At 42.1% G+C, this 14,157-nt stretch overlaps 1 protein-coding gene across 6 annotated transcripts in view; it reads right to left on the reverse strand.

Annotated features, from left to right (window-relative positions):
- The window catches only part of fer (fer (fps/fes related) tyrosine kinase), a 64,413-nt gene extending 55,897 nt beyond the window's left edge, over positions 1–8,516 (reverse strand). For 3 of the 6 annotated variants that reach the window (XM_015943273.3, XM_015943268.3, XM_054744617.2), the window contains exons 1-3: positions 8,343–8,502; positions 7,606–7,732; positions 2,068–2,199 (exon numbers count right to left, since the gene is read on the reverse strand). In XM_015943273.3, the coding sequence (XP_015798759.3) occupies positions 2,068–2,199; positions 7,606–7,674 (201 nt within the window). In that variant the 5' untranslated portion in view covers positions 7,675–7,732; positions 8,343–8,502. Of the gene's footprint in view, positions 1–2,067; positions 2,200–7,605; positions 7,733–7,935; positions 8,100–8,342 lie in introns of those variants that run through there. The other 3 variants (XM_015943271.3, XM_015943269.3, XM_015943270.3) reach the window with 3 other exon arrangements.
- Positions 8,517–14,157: the final 5,641 nt, after the last annotated feature.

Here is a 14,157-nt window from a genome sequence, read left to right on the forward strand (position 1 = left end):
TGGTCCTTACCACGAGACGCAAAGCAGCAGGGGAGCAGCTGTCACCGACCGAGGACAAAGTCACACGAGTGACTTCGTCAGTAAACACAACAACAAGCAGGAGAAAACTACAACGTGGCTCCAAAAGGTTTGTGTTTTATGTTCTGTCCGTTTTATAATCGCCAATACGGACCTGAAAAACAAAGGAGACCGCTAGCTAGGTGATAACTTCTCACGGGGCCGCACAGTTAGTAACTTTCTTTAAAAGTAAAGCAACCGGAAGGCAGTACGTTCTTTATTCTGAAAATCTCGGAAGCTTCTCTCCATTTCCGCGTCCGATTTCCTGTCTTTCCTTCCCCAAAAATGTCGAACTTGACCCGTTTCAGAGGCGTCGCGCATAGAAAATAGAACCGGCGCGTAAAGGCCGCGACATGCTGCTCCTGAGACGCGGCCGACTCGCGCTGCTGACGGCTCCAGTGGAAAAGGTTCTGTTGACCACAGCGGTTCCTATCAGCAGCTACGACGTGCTGCTGCAGTAACGTGCTGCTGACGGCTCCTGTGGAAAGTCGGGGTCAGTGCGGAGACACGCAACGCCATTATCCGTCCCTGCGTAGGGCTCCGGCAGGCACGCAAGTACGTACGGAGTCGAGCCCACTTTTCTAAACATCCGTCAAACGAGACGGATTACGCAATCTTGTGATTGGTCAGGACGCCGCTGTTGTTTACAGCGCCGCCATTGCAAAGAGAGCCGAGGATAACTAGCGGCAGACACAGAGAAGCTTGAAGAATACCTCACGAAAAAACTCTAAAAATATGAACGTTTAATTCTCCCGTGACTGGAGGAGTGAAAAGATGCGCAGCAAGCGTTTTATTTGTGGACGGAAATGACAGGAAACGTGGGTTTAGAGGTGGGGAGCGCATGAAGAGGTGGGAGAATGAGAGACAAATATGTCCGTGTTAAAAAGTCTCTTATATACACAAAAAACACAATATAAACACACGATCTTGGACCGATACATGACAGGATACCACAGAACAGCGCTACGCCCTCTGTGGTCCTGCCGGGCAATTGCTTTGCAACACTCTCCAGGAGACGGAGAAGTATGAGAGCAAAACGCTTCCGTCAATCCGTGCGTGTCTGTCCCTTGCGGAGCTGACGGAGAAGCATGAATCAGGCTTTAGGAAACCTAATAACCACACAGAGACGTGGCTGCATGGATGGCAGGATACCCCAAAAATCGCTACACCCTCTGCTGCCCTAGTGGAAAACTGCTTCACAACACCGACACATCACTAGAGAAGTATAAAAGGAAACTGTCTCCGCTCATCAGTATGTGTGTGAGCACAAACTAGCTGATGGAGAAGAATAAACTAGGCTTCATGGTGCATTCCTGTTGTTCTTTGAACTCGTTTTGTCCAAGACAAGTTAGCCTAACTGAATGTGGAAGTTTGGGCTGCAAGTTCGTAGGTTTCAGAAGACCCCAAGATACCCAATTTAAAGATGGCTGCACCCAGTGCTACCAGGAAGTAGTTGTCATCCTAAGTGTTTGCTCATTTTCAAACAGAGAAGGGATGATGATATGTATTTTTTCTGTTTGTGGTATTTAAAAAAATATATATTTATATATTATGTATGTTTTCTTTGTTTGAAATAAACTAAAAAACTAAACTAAATTTATATGTTTTTTTTTCTTTAATAGCTCAGTGTAGTTGTTTATCGTTATCAATAGTTACGTTGTTGAAAGATGAAACATTGCTGCAAAAATGGACCGGTTTATGGTTTTTACTTTTCCTGGCGTTTACATTTCTACGTTTGATTTGTGATGTTCTCTGGTTGTATGTGGTGACTGTCGATGGGCGTGCTTGTCACCATTATCTAGGTGCAGGGAATACTTGCTAAGTTCTTTTGGTTCTTTCAGTACTCAACAACACTGGCAGTGTGCACCTTTTCCGAGTTGGAAGCTGGAATGCAAAACGAGTCCCTTATGTCATTTCCTGCTCAGAAATTCCGAGTTTTGAGGACAACAGGAACGCAGCTTTTGTCTCAGTTACATGAAAGGCCCTCTCCTGCAAAGGTGAGTCGCTTACCTTGCTGACCGTGCTCACAAAGTCAACGGGTTCCTGTTTCTCCGTTTGCTGAGTCATGCTGAGGAGCAGGGCAGCATACTCTTTATCACTCTTCACCCGCAGTGTCATGAAGCGCTTCACCATCTCCAGAAGCTGCAAACACAAAAAGTACTGCAAAGTGAGATCATAGAAGATTGAAGCTTCCATGTAGGGCTGGGCGATATGGAAACAATAATCATGATTGTTTTCTTTCTCCCTCTCACTCTCTCTACTTCTTTATTTATTAAAAGTATGGATAATATTCACAGTACTAACCAGGGGCGCAGATAGGATTTTCAAACTGGGGGGGGGGGGGGGGCAAAGTTCCAATGTACCCTCCCCCAAACACATGCACACACACAGACACACAGACACACACGCGCGTACACATACAAAAACTATTGCAAGCACCTTAACTAGAGCTCAGTCAGTTTGTGTAATTTCATCCAACGGTTTACGTAAAAACTAACACTTTTATATACGTGTTTGAAGCCATTATGCAGTGGAATGCTGGCAACAAAGCTCTGCCTGATCAACACTATAAATGATAAATGATCCGCACTTGTATAGCGCCTCTCAGAGTAAGGACTCCAAAGCACTTTACACTACAGTGTGTCATTCATCCATTCACACACTGATGGGGATGAGCTACGATGTAGCCACAGCTGCCCTGGGGCGCACTGACAGAGCCGCCCCACTATTTAATTCAGTCATTTGTTATTCTCCCAATCAATTACTAACCAAAACCTCATGCTTTATGCAAAACATTAAATGATTTTCAGCATACCGATCTTTACAGAAAACATAAAAACCCTAAAAACTGCACATAAAATATATTTAAAAAATGAAATTCACTTATCACTTGGAGCAGTAGTTCCCAAACTTTTCAGCCTGACCAGCAGATGTTCCTTCTTATTTTTACGATGTATAAATTTTCATTATATTTGGAAAGTTTTAATTTATAAATAAATATATAAATCTCTTTTAAAATTTTTATTTTACTTTTTTTATGATTATGTGGCACACTTGACTTCCATACTTAACGCATCGGCATCTGCCTCTTTTTACGGCTTTTTTTTGTTTACATTGTCGCTACGTCTGTCACGTTTGCAGTGTTTTACCATAGTTTCTACATCCATCACGTCCCAGAGAAGGTTAAACCAACATCAAACCCATTGTTTGGAGCTTGTAAACTCCACACATCTCGTGCTGCAGCAGCTGTCTGATGCTGCACCAGTGCCAATCGTCCCGGCTGGATGAGTGAATTTCTTCATCAGAGTCAATATTCTGCTTCATAATCGGAGTCAGTCATGACCAGACAAAGTGATCAGTCAACAAAGACCAGACCTGCCGGCAATTATACGTTTTATCTAATATTTGTGCTCTTCATGCTGCGCGCATCTCCTCCTCTCCCCGACTGGGTGCCTCTCGGCGGGAGGCGTTTTTCAAACTCTAAAAACACTCAAACTTTGCTCAGCCTGAAGGTTCCACATCTCCACTATCTTCTGGTGTAAAGTAGTAACTTCATGAGGGATCATATTTGTAGATGAGACTTGTTAAAGTCAGCAATGAGGCTTCGGCGCTCTTAACGAGTAAGTCCCAACACTGACAACAATGTACAGAATCTATAACCAACATGCATAAACAGACAGATCGGTCCCGCCTGCTTACACTGTTGGTCTTTTTTAAATACGCAGTGATCGTTCCTTGCATTTTTCGCTTCATCCTGCATCCTCGCAGCAACCACTTTGGCGCCTCTGGAGTTGGGGTTTGTTTACGTCATGCTGCATTCAATGTAATGGAAAAAGGAGCTTCAAGCGCTAAACCTCCGATTTTGTTTTCTTTCTGGCCTTAGTTGGGGGGACGAATCGGGGTCGATCTGAATCTGGGGGGGACAGATCCCCCCATCCCCCACCCTATTGAGGGGTGCTAACACACACAAGTGTTAAACTCACATGCTGATGTTAAACAGACACAAGTAAAGTGGATAAAAATATAATTTTTGTGTGTGCTCTGTCTTTTCCATCCCCAGGGAGTCATGGTGGATGGCTGCTTATACTGAGCCAGGATTCTCTGGAGGTTTCTTCCTGTTAAATGGGACTTTTCCTCTCCACTGTCGCTGCATGCTTGCTTAGTATGAGGATCGCTGTAAAGACTCTGACACTAGTCAGTGGCTCGATGCGACCTGCTGGGTTCCTTATATAGGAAACTTGTTACTGATTGGCTTAATGACCTGACCTGTGTTGGAATGTTTACTGTGTGAAGGTCCTTGAGACGACTCGTCGTGACTTGGCGCTTTAGAAATAAACTTGAATTGATTTTTTTTATTAGAACATTTATTCTATTTTCATGGCAATGTTAAAAAAATGCTACAACTATTTTACATAATACTTTCCATGACAATAGAACAGGAGTGAGATGAAGAAAAAATCTTATGATCTCCCACCCCTCCCTACATCAGTTCCGCTACAACCTTAACAGCCTGACCAACGCCCGAATACAACACAATTACTCTTCAAACTTCAACAGCGTTACCGATGTTAGTCCATCCATCCATCCATCCATTTTCCTACGCTTATCCGGAGTCGGGTCGCGGGGGCAGTAGCCTAAGTCGAGAAGCCCAGACTTCCCTCTCCCCAGCCACTTGGGCCAGCTCCTCCAATGTTAGTATCACTTGTAAATTTTTCCTTTCCATGTGAGAATAGTTGTTAACAATTTTCACATTTATTTTATACAACTTGAGTACCTTCTGCTTATACTGATACTTAAATTCAAAAATGTTTGAACAACATTTTAAATTATTTTCTAATGAGTTCGTCTGTTTCACACCAGTAACTGAGATTCGTGTTTGAGGGTAGTTCCAGCGTAGAGTTGTTAAATCATTTTTCCTCCTGCTTGTCTCACTATTTGTGTTAAAAAGGCTTTGAAGTCCATGTGGGAACAGATCGTGTTTTGCTCTATAAACAACTAATAAAGTTTGTAATGAAACCAAGTCCTTCAACAGACCAGACCTCAGAACCAGTCCTAAGGTATGTTCTCTTGGAGCAGCTCCATTAATTATTCTTATAGCTCTTTTGTAAAATAAACAAAGGCATTGAAGCATTTCCCCATACCTCTAACCATACATCAAATATGGCTAAATAAAAGAGCAGTATAAAATTCTCATGGCTTTGTATTTTAACATTGACCGTACTTTACTCAGAACAATACCGTTTTTACACATTTATTTCTGACATACGCTGTATGTGACTTCCACTTAAAATGATCATCAATGATTACTCCCAAAAACCTAGGTTCTGTCACTCTCTCAGTGCTGGTTCCATTTAAAATCAGACATGTTTACATGTTCAAGATATTTTCGATAAATTTTGTTTTACTTAAAATTAATGACAATTTATTTGTAATAAACCAATTCTGAAGTAGAACCATTTTTTGTTCAACACTTTTCATCAACATGTTCAAGTCCTTCCCTGAAACAAAAAAAATTTTATCGTCTGCAAAAAGAACAAAAGGTAAAATCTTAGATTGATCACAGAGGTCATTTAATATATAAAATAAAAAGTTTAGGCCCTAACACGGAGCCTTGAGGAACTCCACATTTTACTGTCTCCAGCGTAGATTTACAACCCATATATTCTACATATTGTTGTCTATTCTCCAAGTAACTGATACGCCAAATAAAACCTGCTCCTCTAATTCCATACATCTGTAATTTCTATTTCAAATACCATGATTAGTGTCCAAAACCCTTTTAAGATCTATAAAAATTCCAACTGTATAATTCCTATTCTCCAATTCACTTGTAATGTCCTCCGTGATTTTTATCAATGCCACAGCTATTGAGCGGGTACTTTGAAACCCATACTGGTTATCATGTATTAAAGAATGTTTTTCTAAAACATGATCAAGTTTTTTAACAAAAAGCTTCTCCAAAATGTTTGAAAATTGAGAATGCGAGGCTATAGGCGTATAATTTGTGGGGCAACGCTTTTCCCCAGATTTAAAGACAGGAATAATTTTTGTCACTTTCGTTTTATCTGGAACCAAACCTGTATTGAAGGATAACTAAATTAAATATTTTAATGGACTAATAATAAATTGAACGGTTTCTTTAACGATATACATATCTAAGCCATCACATGGGTATTTACTTTGTAATTCAGAAACAGCAGAAATGATTTCGCTCTCACTGGGGCAGCTGTGGCTACAACGTAGCTCACCACCACCAGGGTGTGAGAGTGTGTGAATGGGTGAATGACTGATTGTGTTGTAGGGTTGTCACGGGAACCGGTGTGGCGGTAAACCCCGGTAAAAAAGTTGACAAAAATAATAACAGTCTTGTTTTTAAAAAAGATATATTATCTCGGTGGATTGCCGTGGCTGCGGTGTAGGCGCGGTGACCCTTAACAGCCACCGTATCATCTGCTGAAGTTGCCGGCGGCACATGCGCACTTTGTTGTTTACAACCAAAACTTTCTTGAAGCTAAAGCTGAAATAATGGCCAAAGGAGGAGACGGCAGCGCTCAGGACATTTTTTATCCCTCAAAGAAGACAAAGTGGGAAGTACGGGCATCTTTTGGATATTTGAAGAATGCCGAGGGACAGTTGATAGAAGACGGCGATCCTGTTTGCAGCACGTGCAGGAAAAGTGTCTGTGAAAGGCAGCAACGCTTCAAATCTCATGACACATCTGCGTGACCATCACCCACAACTCTACAGTCAACGCAAGGCAAGTTAACGTTAGCGTTTTAGCTAAAATGCGTGATCCGAGGATTTGGGTTGAGGGAGAATGCAACGAGTCGCTATATAAAGCAGCCGCAGCGCCGCTACCTGCAAATAAACCGTGTCGTGGACACCGCCATATTGAAATGACGCTATGCATTACGGGGCTCCCAGGGGCAGATAAGAGTTGGTCTCTCTCCGAGAATAATTATGAATTGAACAATGATTACTGCCTGATGACATTTTCCCACATCTGCAAAGCTCACTGGAACACAAACCGAGGACAATATTTTCCTGATATAGGGTTTTTACTCAAGTAAGGGTAAAAAGTATCTAATTAGAAGGCTACTTGAGTACTGAGTATCATCTGGTCTAATATTTTTAAAATGATGACATCAAACCGACAAAAATTAAGAAGTTAAGGGCAAATATTGCTATTTTAAAGACTAAAGGGGAAAAATGTAAACAAATAAACAACATAATTACAAAATAACACATTTTAGGCTAAATTTAGACACAAACTGAGGACAAAATTTTCCTGATATACAGGGTTTATTTAGTTGTCTGAAAATGTAACACGTTTAAAAAAACACTGCAATAATACCGAAAACCGTGGTAATTTTAGTCACAATAACCGTGAGGTTAAATTTTCACACCGTGACAACCCTATTGTGTTGTGAAGTGCCTTGAGGGGTTGTAGAACCCTAAGAAGGTGCCATACACATACAGACCATTTACTGCACATGCTCCAGATTACATGGTCTCCTAAACAGTTACCCACAGCTGACTGGGACATACCTTCAATTCCCAGTCCTGCAGCTTCAGTAGACCCTCATAGGAGTTGGTGAGGTCCCGCCCAAAGCCCATAGTGGATCTAGAGTCCGTCTCTAACTGTGAATCTGGCAGCAGTATGATTTCATGGTTTCTGTGGAAAAAGATCACAGCTTCATTATTAGACCACAGGATGAGGCTCGGTGCGTGGTCCATTGCGGTAAAACTTTCAGCTGAAATATTTGACAGAATCTGTGAATGAATTTTAATCAGAGACAATCCACATGCAACATCAACTAAGTGCCCGACAGCTGATTCTGGTTTATTTACTCCTGAATCCTCCTAACACACACTCACTCTAAACCGTAGGAACTCAACAAAACCTTGTCCCAGGAGCTCTGGACCAGAAGAGACGGAAGGCGAGTCCCACTCGGTGTTAGTGAGCCGCTCGGAGACTTATGAACTGGAATTCCTTAGGAAGGGTGTGAGAGTGTGAGCTAATGCTAGCCTCAGCCTCATTCAAAACTTATGGAAACCGAGCCTAGCATGCTAATAGCTAGCTACAACTGAACTCAGAAAACTGCATGCAGTGCCAGAACCCGCTACTGCCTTCGGACTGTCCGGTTCTACCGGAGAAGACAACAGCCAATTCACGGGGAAAGGCTGCTGCCTTCCGGTCATTCCGGTACAACCGGAGAAGGCAGGACGAGGACCGAGAGTTGGTTCGAAGTTGTTTTGCTTTAGCAGTTTTCTGCTGGATTTACCAATCTGGAAACGGTTATTTCCCTTGGGAGAGTCGTTGTTCGGTCACCGGAGTACTCTGAGCTCCCCCACTGACATAATTTCCTTCTTTTTACGGTGTTTTCCCTCTTCGTTTACCGGTTTCTCCTGCTGTCTTACGGGTGTGGAACTAGCCGCTAACAGTCAGGGAGGGGCTTCCGCGGGAAACGGAAGCTTGGGGAGGGGGGGGGGGGGGGGGGCAGATCGCAGGCCCAGTCCCAGCACGCGCGCTCCCAGCCAACAGGCTGATGACACAAACCTATTCCTAAAGACAGCCATCAACCTTTAGTTGTTGATTTGATAAACAGCTTCTCTGCTGCCTCCAGGCTTTCTTTAAACATAAACTATTAGCTCTCAAACACTGCGACATTCCCTTTATTTATAATATACCAGGGTTACGCACTATTACTTAGGAATTATTATCTCAAATGAATAAACAAATAGAGGGCGACTAAACTTTGACCCCATTATAAATACAACTCAGAAAAAACTAAACCAATGGCTACGAAGAGATTTATCGCTAAAAGGCAGAATTCTATTGACCAAAGCAGAGGGAATCTCTCGTCTTACATGTGCTGCTCTATCACTCAATGTTTCCAAACACTATGCTATATTGATAAAATGCTACTTCATCTGGTGGGAAAAAAACACTATATAAAAAAATCTGTTATAATGAACTCTTATGATAATGGTGGTCTTGATTTCTTAGACTTTCAAACTTTATGTGATGAAGTAGGAGTTGAGAATGTTTTAATATGAGGTGGCAATCAGCCCGGAACCTTTGTTTCCCATGTGCTGTTTCCTCCGGCAGGGTGTTGCAGTGCCCCAGTCCGGAACTGAGAACCAAAGAAGTAAGAGTCTGCCGGCTTGGATGTAATCCTGTGTCTATTCCAAGGTTAAAGAGTTAAATGTCAACTGTAGTGGTGTGCATCTTTTTAATTTTCGTAACCCCTTCAGGTTACTACACTTTAAATAACAGAGGTGTGGACTTGAGTCACATGACTTGGACTCGAGTCCGACTAAGTCATTATTTTAATGACTTCTGACTTGACTTGATAAAATAATTTCTGGAATTGATTTATTATCTATGCCATTAAATTGAAGTTGGACAGATAACTTGATTATGACTTGAAAATTCAAAGTTGAGGACTTGGATTTGACTTGGACTTCCACATCATTGACTTTGGACTGTAGCGTTGACAATCTACATACCGTAAATCCTCTAATATTGGCCTGTATTCAATTAACGGCCGGGTATCATATTTTGGCCGGTGTCGGAGTCGGCGGAGGTGAATAATGGCCGGTATTGTATTGTGGCCGGGTGGAATGTGGTAACAAGCAAGTACCACAGGGAAGCGGTTGTGTCATCCGTCTCACTTTTGATTTGCCAGTGACAGACCGCGATTTGGCAGGTGCGGAGACGAAGAGGAGGTGAAAATTTGATATCAAGTTCAAAGAGAACGTGCTGATTATGCTGCAGAACACTCTGGGGAGCAGCAGTAGGGGTTGTATGAACTAGTCACTAGTCGACTTCACTATAGTGACTTTTTATGCCTGTCATCGACTAATCGCTGTCACGTGATAATGACCGGCAAGATGCAGTCCACGGAAAAGACAGCAGCCTGCTGTCAGCAGGTGACAAGCTCCTGCGTGTCGGGGGGCAACGCGCTGTGCCAGAGCGTTGGTACTGACACCTGCCGTAAAACGGACATTTAACCAAATTGTGACTTTTTCCCTCTTGCAATTTAACCTTCCCCTCACCCCCATCCTAACCTTAACCAGCTTGCGCATGCAAAGCTCTGATTGTTGACGCGCTCCAGACATCTGCGTCCTGAGCACGGCCACAGTAACATTATCAAATCAGGTGTCGCCACATCAAAAACTAACTTAATACGCAATATTTCATGTCGGCTCATTTCCTTTAATGTTTTCTGTCTTTTATTCTGTTATTTGCGCCTGATGCGTTTCGCTGCTGTGGAGCGGGGCGCATCACCTGTTTTGTCCTCCGTGATGCACCGATCACTGATGCGGCCGGCAAGCAGCGCGCACTCCGCTGTTTTTGCGGTCGGTAGATCTTTTAGAACTGCAGTTCAAAGGTAACTCATTAGGTGAATATATATGAACCCAGGTAGCAGTTTCTCTTTAGGATTGAGAGGAGATGCAGGAAGATAATAAACAGACAGGACAGAAAAATAGTCAAATAAAAACAAGTTAGTTTTTGTACCTGGTGGTTGCAACAAACAGACACCATTGAAGGTAATCAGAAGTGAGGAACAGAAAATGAAATAATTATTTTAATGTTTAGAGCAGCAGGAACTCCGAGAGGCTCCGTGAGTATGCGGCCGCTGAGCAGGGGGAGGGGGAGAGGGCTGAAGCAGAAACTACCGTTGTTAAAAGAAATGTGTTTAACTTGGAAAATGTGGGCGCAATTTTAATTGTCAAAAACTTCAGCGAACCATTAGTTCATTTTGCTCAAATAGAAATAGAGGCCTGCCTCTAATTCTGGTCCTCCTTCCAATAAAGGCCTGGAGCTTGATGAGCTTGAGTCAAATACAGGCCCGGGCCTGTATTAGAGGATTTACGGTACTAGGATTTAACGCTGTTTGCTATCAGCTTTGTTAGATTCTGAGAAAGATCAACAAATTAGCAAATGAAGCTGATATCATGTTTAAATTATCCAGGATATTTATACAATCAATAGAAGTTCATACACCAATCTGCTTGGTCTATATTTAATCCAAAGATTAACATTTAATATAAGAATTTTAATTAATAGTAAAAGTTTATTTATTAAACAGAAGACTTAATGGAATCTTTGCTTATTCAATAACCAAATATACACCATTCTGTATTTCATTTCAAAGAAGAGTCAGGTTTAAAAAGTTAAGAACTTATTACTAACAATTTAAAGATGACAATTTGAGAATGACAATTTAAAAATGACAATTTATAACAGCTTTGATATTAAAACTTGGTATTAAAAGCAACCTGTGTCTGGGTGAAAACTAAAATGGAATGCGTGTGTTGAATGCGTTCTTAGAGAGAACAGCATCGGACGCAATCTGTGTTCTACCTCACCCAGTTAGACAACCCTCTGTGTGGATCCGAAGGTCAAAGGGAGGATGTTGTCAGCCTCTGGGCACTCGGTCCGGTAGGGAGACCCGAGTGGTACGACTCTCTGGTCCAAGAGTTATTGCAGGGTACACAGGTGTTGAGCTTGCGTCTGGCTTAAGTCTGTAGGAGTTTTGTGTCAGCTGGTGCAGGTGGCGTTTATTCGGAGCGATTCTTTCGGCGTGACAGACAGCTTAGTGAGGCTTCGGGCGGCCGACCCTTGTCCTCTGGGACTCTCGTGCCACGGAGAGTCTTTGGTTGGTTCAGAACTGAACTTCAACTGAGGAGTTTTTGGTTTTATTAAAACTCAGGACTCGCCCTCTCAGAGATAGAAAGCTTTGGTTATGGAGCAAAGACATGTGAGGTGGCTACCTTTACCCTGATTCATTCCCCTGCATGGTGTATATAAGTGTACATGACCTTCTGGTTACTGATCAAACATTACTGATTATCATAAATAATAATTATTGTTAACCAAAGAAGAATAAGTCATTTCAGTAATTAAATACATTTATAATGAACCATGAAGATTATTTATGATGATTATTTCTGAACCTTGTAATAAACAGTGAAAAGAGTTTATTAAAAATTATTATTTTATATCTTGAAGTGTCCTTCATCTTGGGCTGGAACAGCAGACAGATAAACGGCAGTCAGATTAAAGATGGTTTTAGCAGACTCTACGTCTCCTCTGATGGATAATCTGTGGACAAAGTACATTTTAACCCATCTGGGGAAGTGTGACCTTTGGGTCACAAATGAGGCCATTCATGTCGCTACAGTACTCAACTTGGACTTGGTTGTCTTTGACTTGACTCGAGACTTGATTGGAAAGACTAGTGACTTGCAAAGCAGTGACTTGGTCACACCTCTGTTAAATAACACTTTCAAAGTTAACTGGCTCAAACAATTCATTAACAATTCATCATCAGTCTGGAACTGCATGCCAAAATTAATCTTTTCAAAACTTGGAGGTCTCAAGTTCCTTTTACTCTGCAATTATAATGTAGAAAAAATCCCGTTGAAACTATTTTTCCATAAACAGTATTTTAAGGTTGCTGTAATCAAACCTTAACTTAAGAAGCCTTCTCTGGATCCAGATGACCCAATGAATTATAGACCAATATCTAACCTTCCACTTTTATCCAAAGTCCTGGAGAAAATAGTGGCCATCCAAGTATGTGAGCATTTAAACACTAATGATCTGTTTGAGGAATTTCAGTCTGGTTTTAGAGAGTATCACAGCACTGAAACTGCGTTAGTGAGAGTTACAAATGATATTCTCATGGCCTCAGATAAGAATCTTGTGTCTGTTCTAGTCTTGTTAGATCTCAGTGCTGCCTTTGACACAGTAGATCACAATGTTCTTGTAGAAAGACTTGAACATGTTGTAGGGATCAAAGGAGCAGCGTTAGGCTCGTTTAAATCCTACCTGTCTGACAGATTTCATTTTGTAAATGTACATGACAAATCTTCTTCATACTCCAGGGTTACTTGTGGAGTACCACAGGGTTCAGTGCTGGGACCTATTCTTTTACTATATATATGCTCCCAATTGGTAAAATCATTAGACAGCATGGGATAAACTTTCACTGTTATGCTGACGATGCTCAGTTATATCTATCCATTAACCCTGATGAACCTGGTTGTTTAGGTAGATTACATGCTTGTCTTGTTTAAAAAAATTGAACATTTGTTTCAGCGAGCCTTTTCACCATGATTTATTTGGACTCTACTGCGGCTCTGACACAGAGGAAACTTTAAATGTTTATAATTGTACTTCTGATGGACCAGAACCAAAAATTTCTGGGTTTGCTGCCCGCCCCAGAGAGCAGAGACCAACCAGAGGGAGAAACAGGGGAGCAGCAGGTGAGTCAACTCATGTGCTAACATCACAATTTAGTACAGATTAATATAATGTACCAGACAGTTAAAGTAGTATTGCTCAGTTAATATAATATTAATACTAATGAGCGTATGTCAGCGGTCTCATACTCGTTAATATCCGCTCACCTAACCTAGTTTAGCTTAGAGAGAGGGAGAGAGACGCCTGTGATCTGGTTCTGGAGCTCATGCGGGCTTCTTTGAGCTGGATCCGACCCAGACACTAGCGAGCCATTCCAGCTGGTGTATTTAAAAGCTGTGCATCCTCTCCTGGTGATCCAGATGGTGATGCTAATCCAATTCCAACCCAGAAACTAGCTCCACTGGCCAGCTGGGCCGCGCATCATGTTTTCCATTAGAATAGAATGTTTTCCATTAGAACAGAATAGAATGCCTTTAATGTCGTACAACAAAATTAAAAAGTGGTGCCATCACCTATGGTGCATAAAAACAATAAATAAAAATTAATTAAAACACATACCACAGATGCATGCACATTCACATTCTCATTCCATTCGAGACGTGTGAAGTGTGAAGGGAGGGGTGAGAGATGTGTGAAGGGGGGTGAGAGATGTGTGAAGGGAGGGGTGAGAGACGTGTGAAGGGGGTGAGAGACATGTGAAGAGAGGGGTGAGAGACATGTGAAGTGTGAAGGGAGGGGTGAGAGACGTGTGAAGGGGGGGGTGAGAGACGTGTGAAGTGTGAAGGGAGGGGTGAGAGATGTCTGAAGGGGGGGTGAGAGACATGTGAAGGGAGGGGTGAGAGACATGTGAAGGGGGTGAGAGATGTGTGAAGGGAGGGGTG

The sequence above is a fragment of the Nothobranchius furzeri genome, chromosome 6, assembly GCF_043380555.1.
Source record: "Nothobranchius furzeri strain GRZ-AD chromosome 6, NfurGRZ-RIMD1, whole genome shotgun sequence".
Classification (NCBI taxonomy): Eukaryota; Metazoa; Chordata; class Actinopteri; order Cyprinodontiformes; family Nothobranchiidae; genus Nothobranchius; species Nothobranchius furzeri.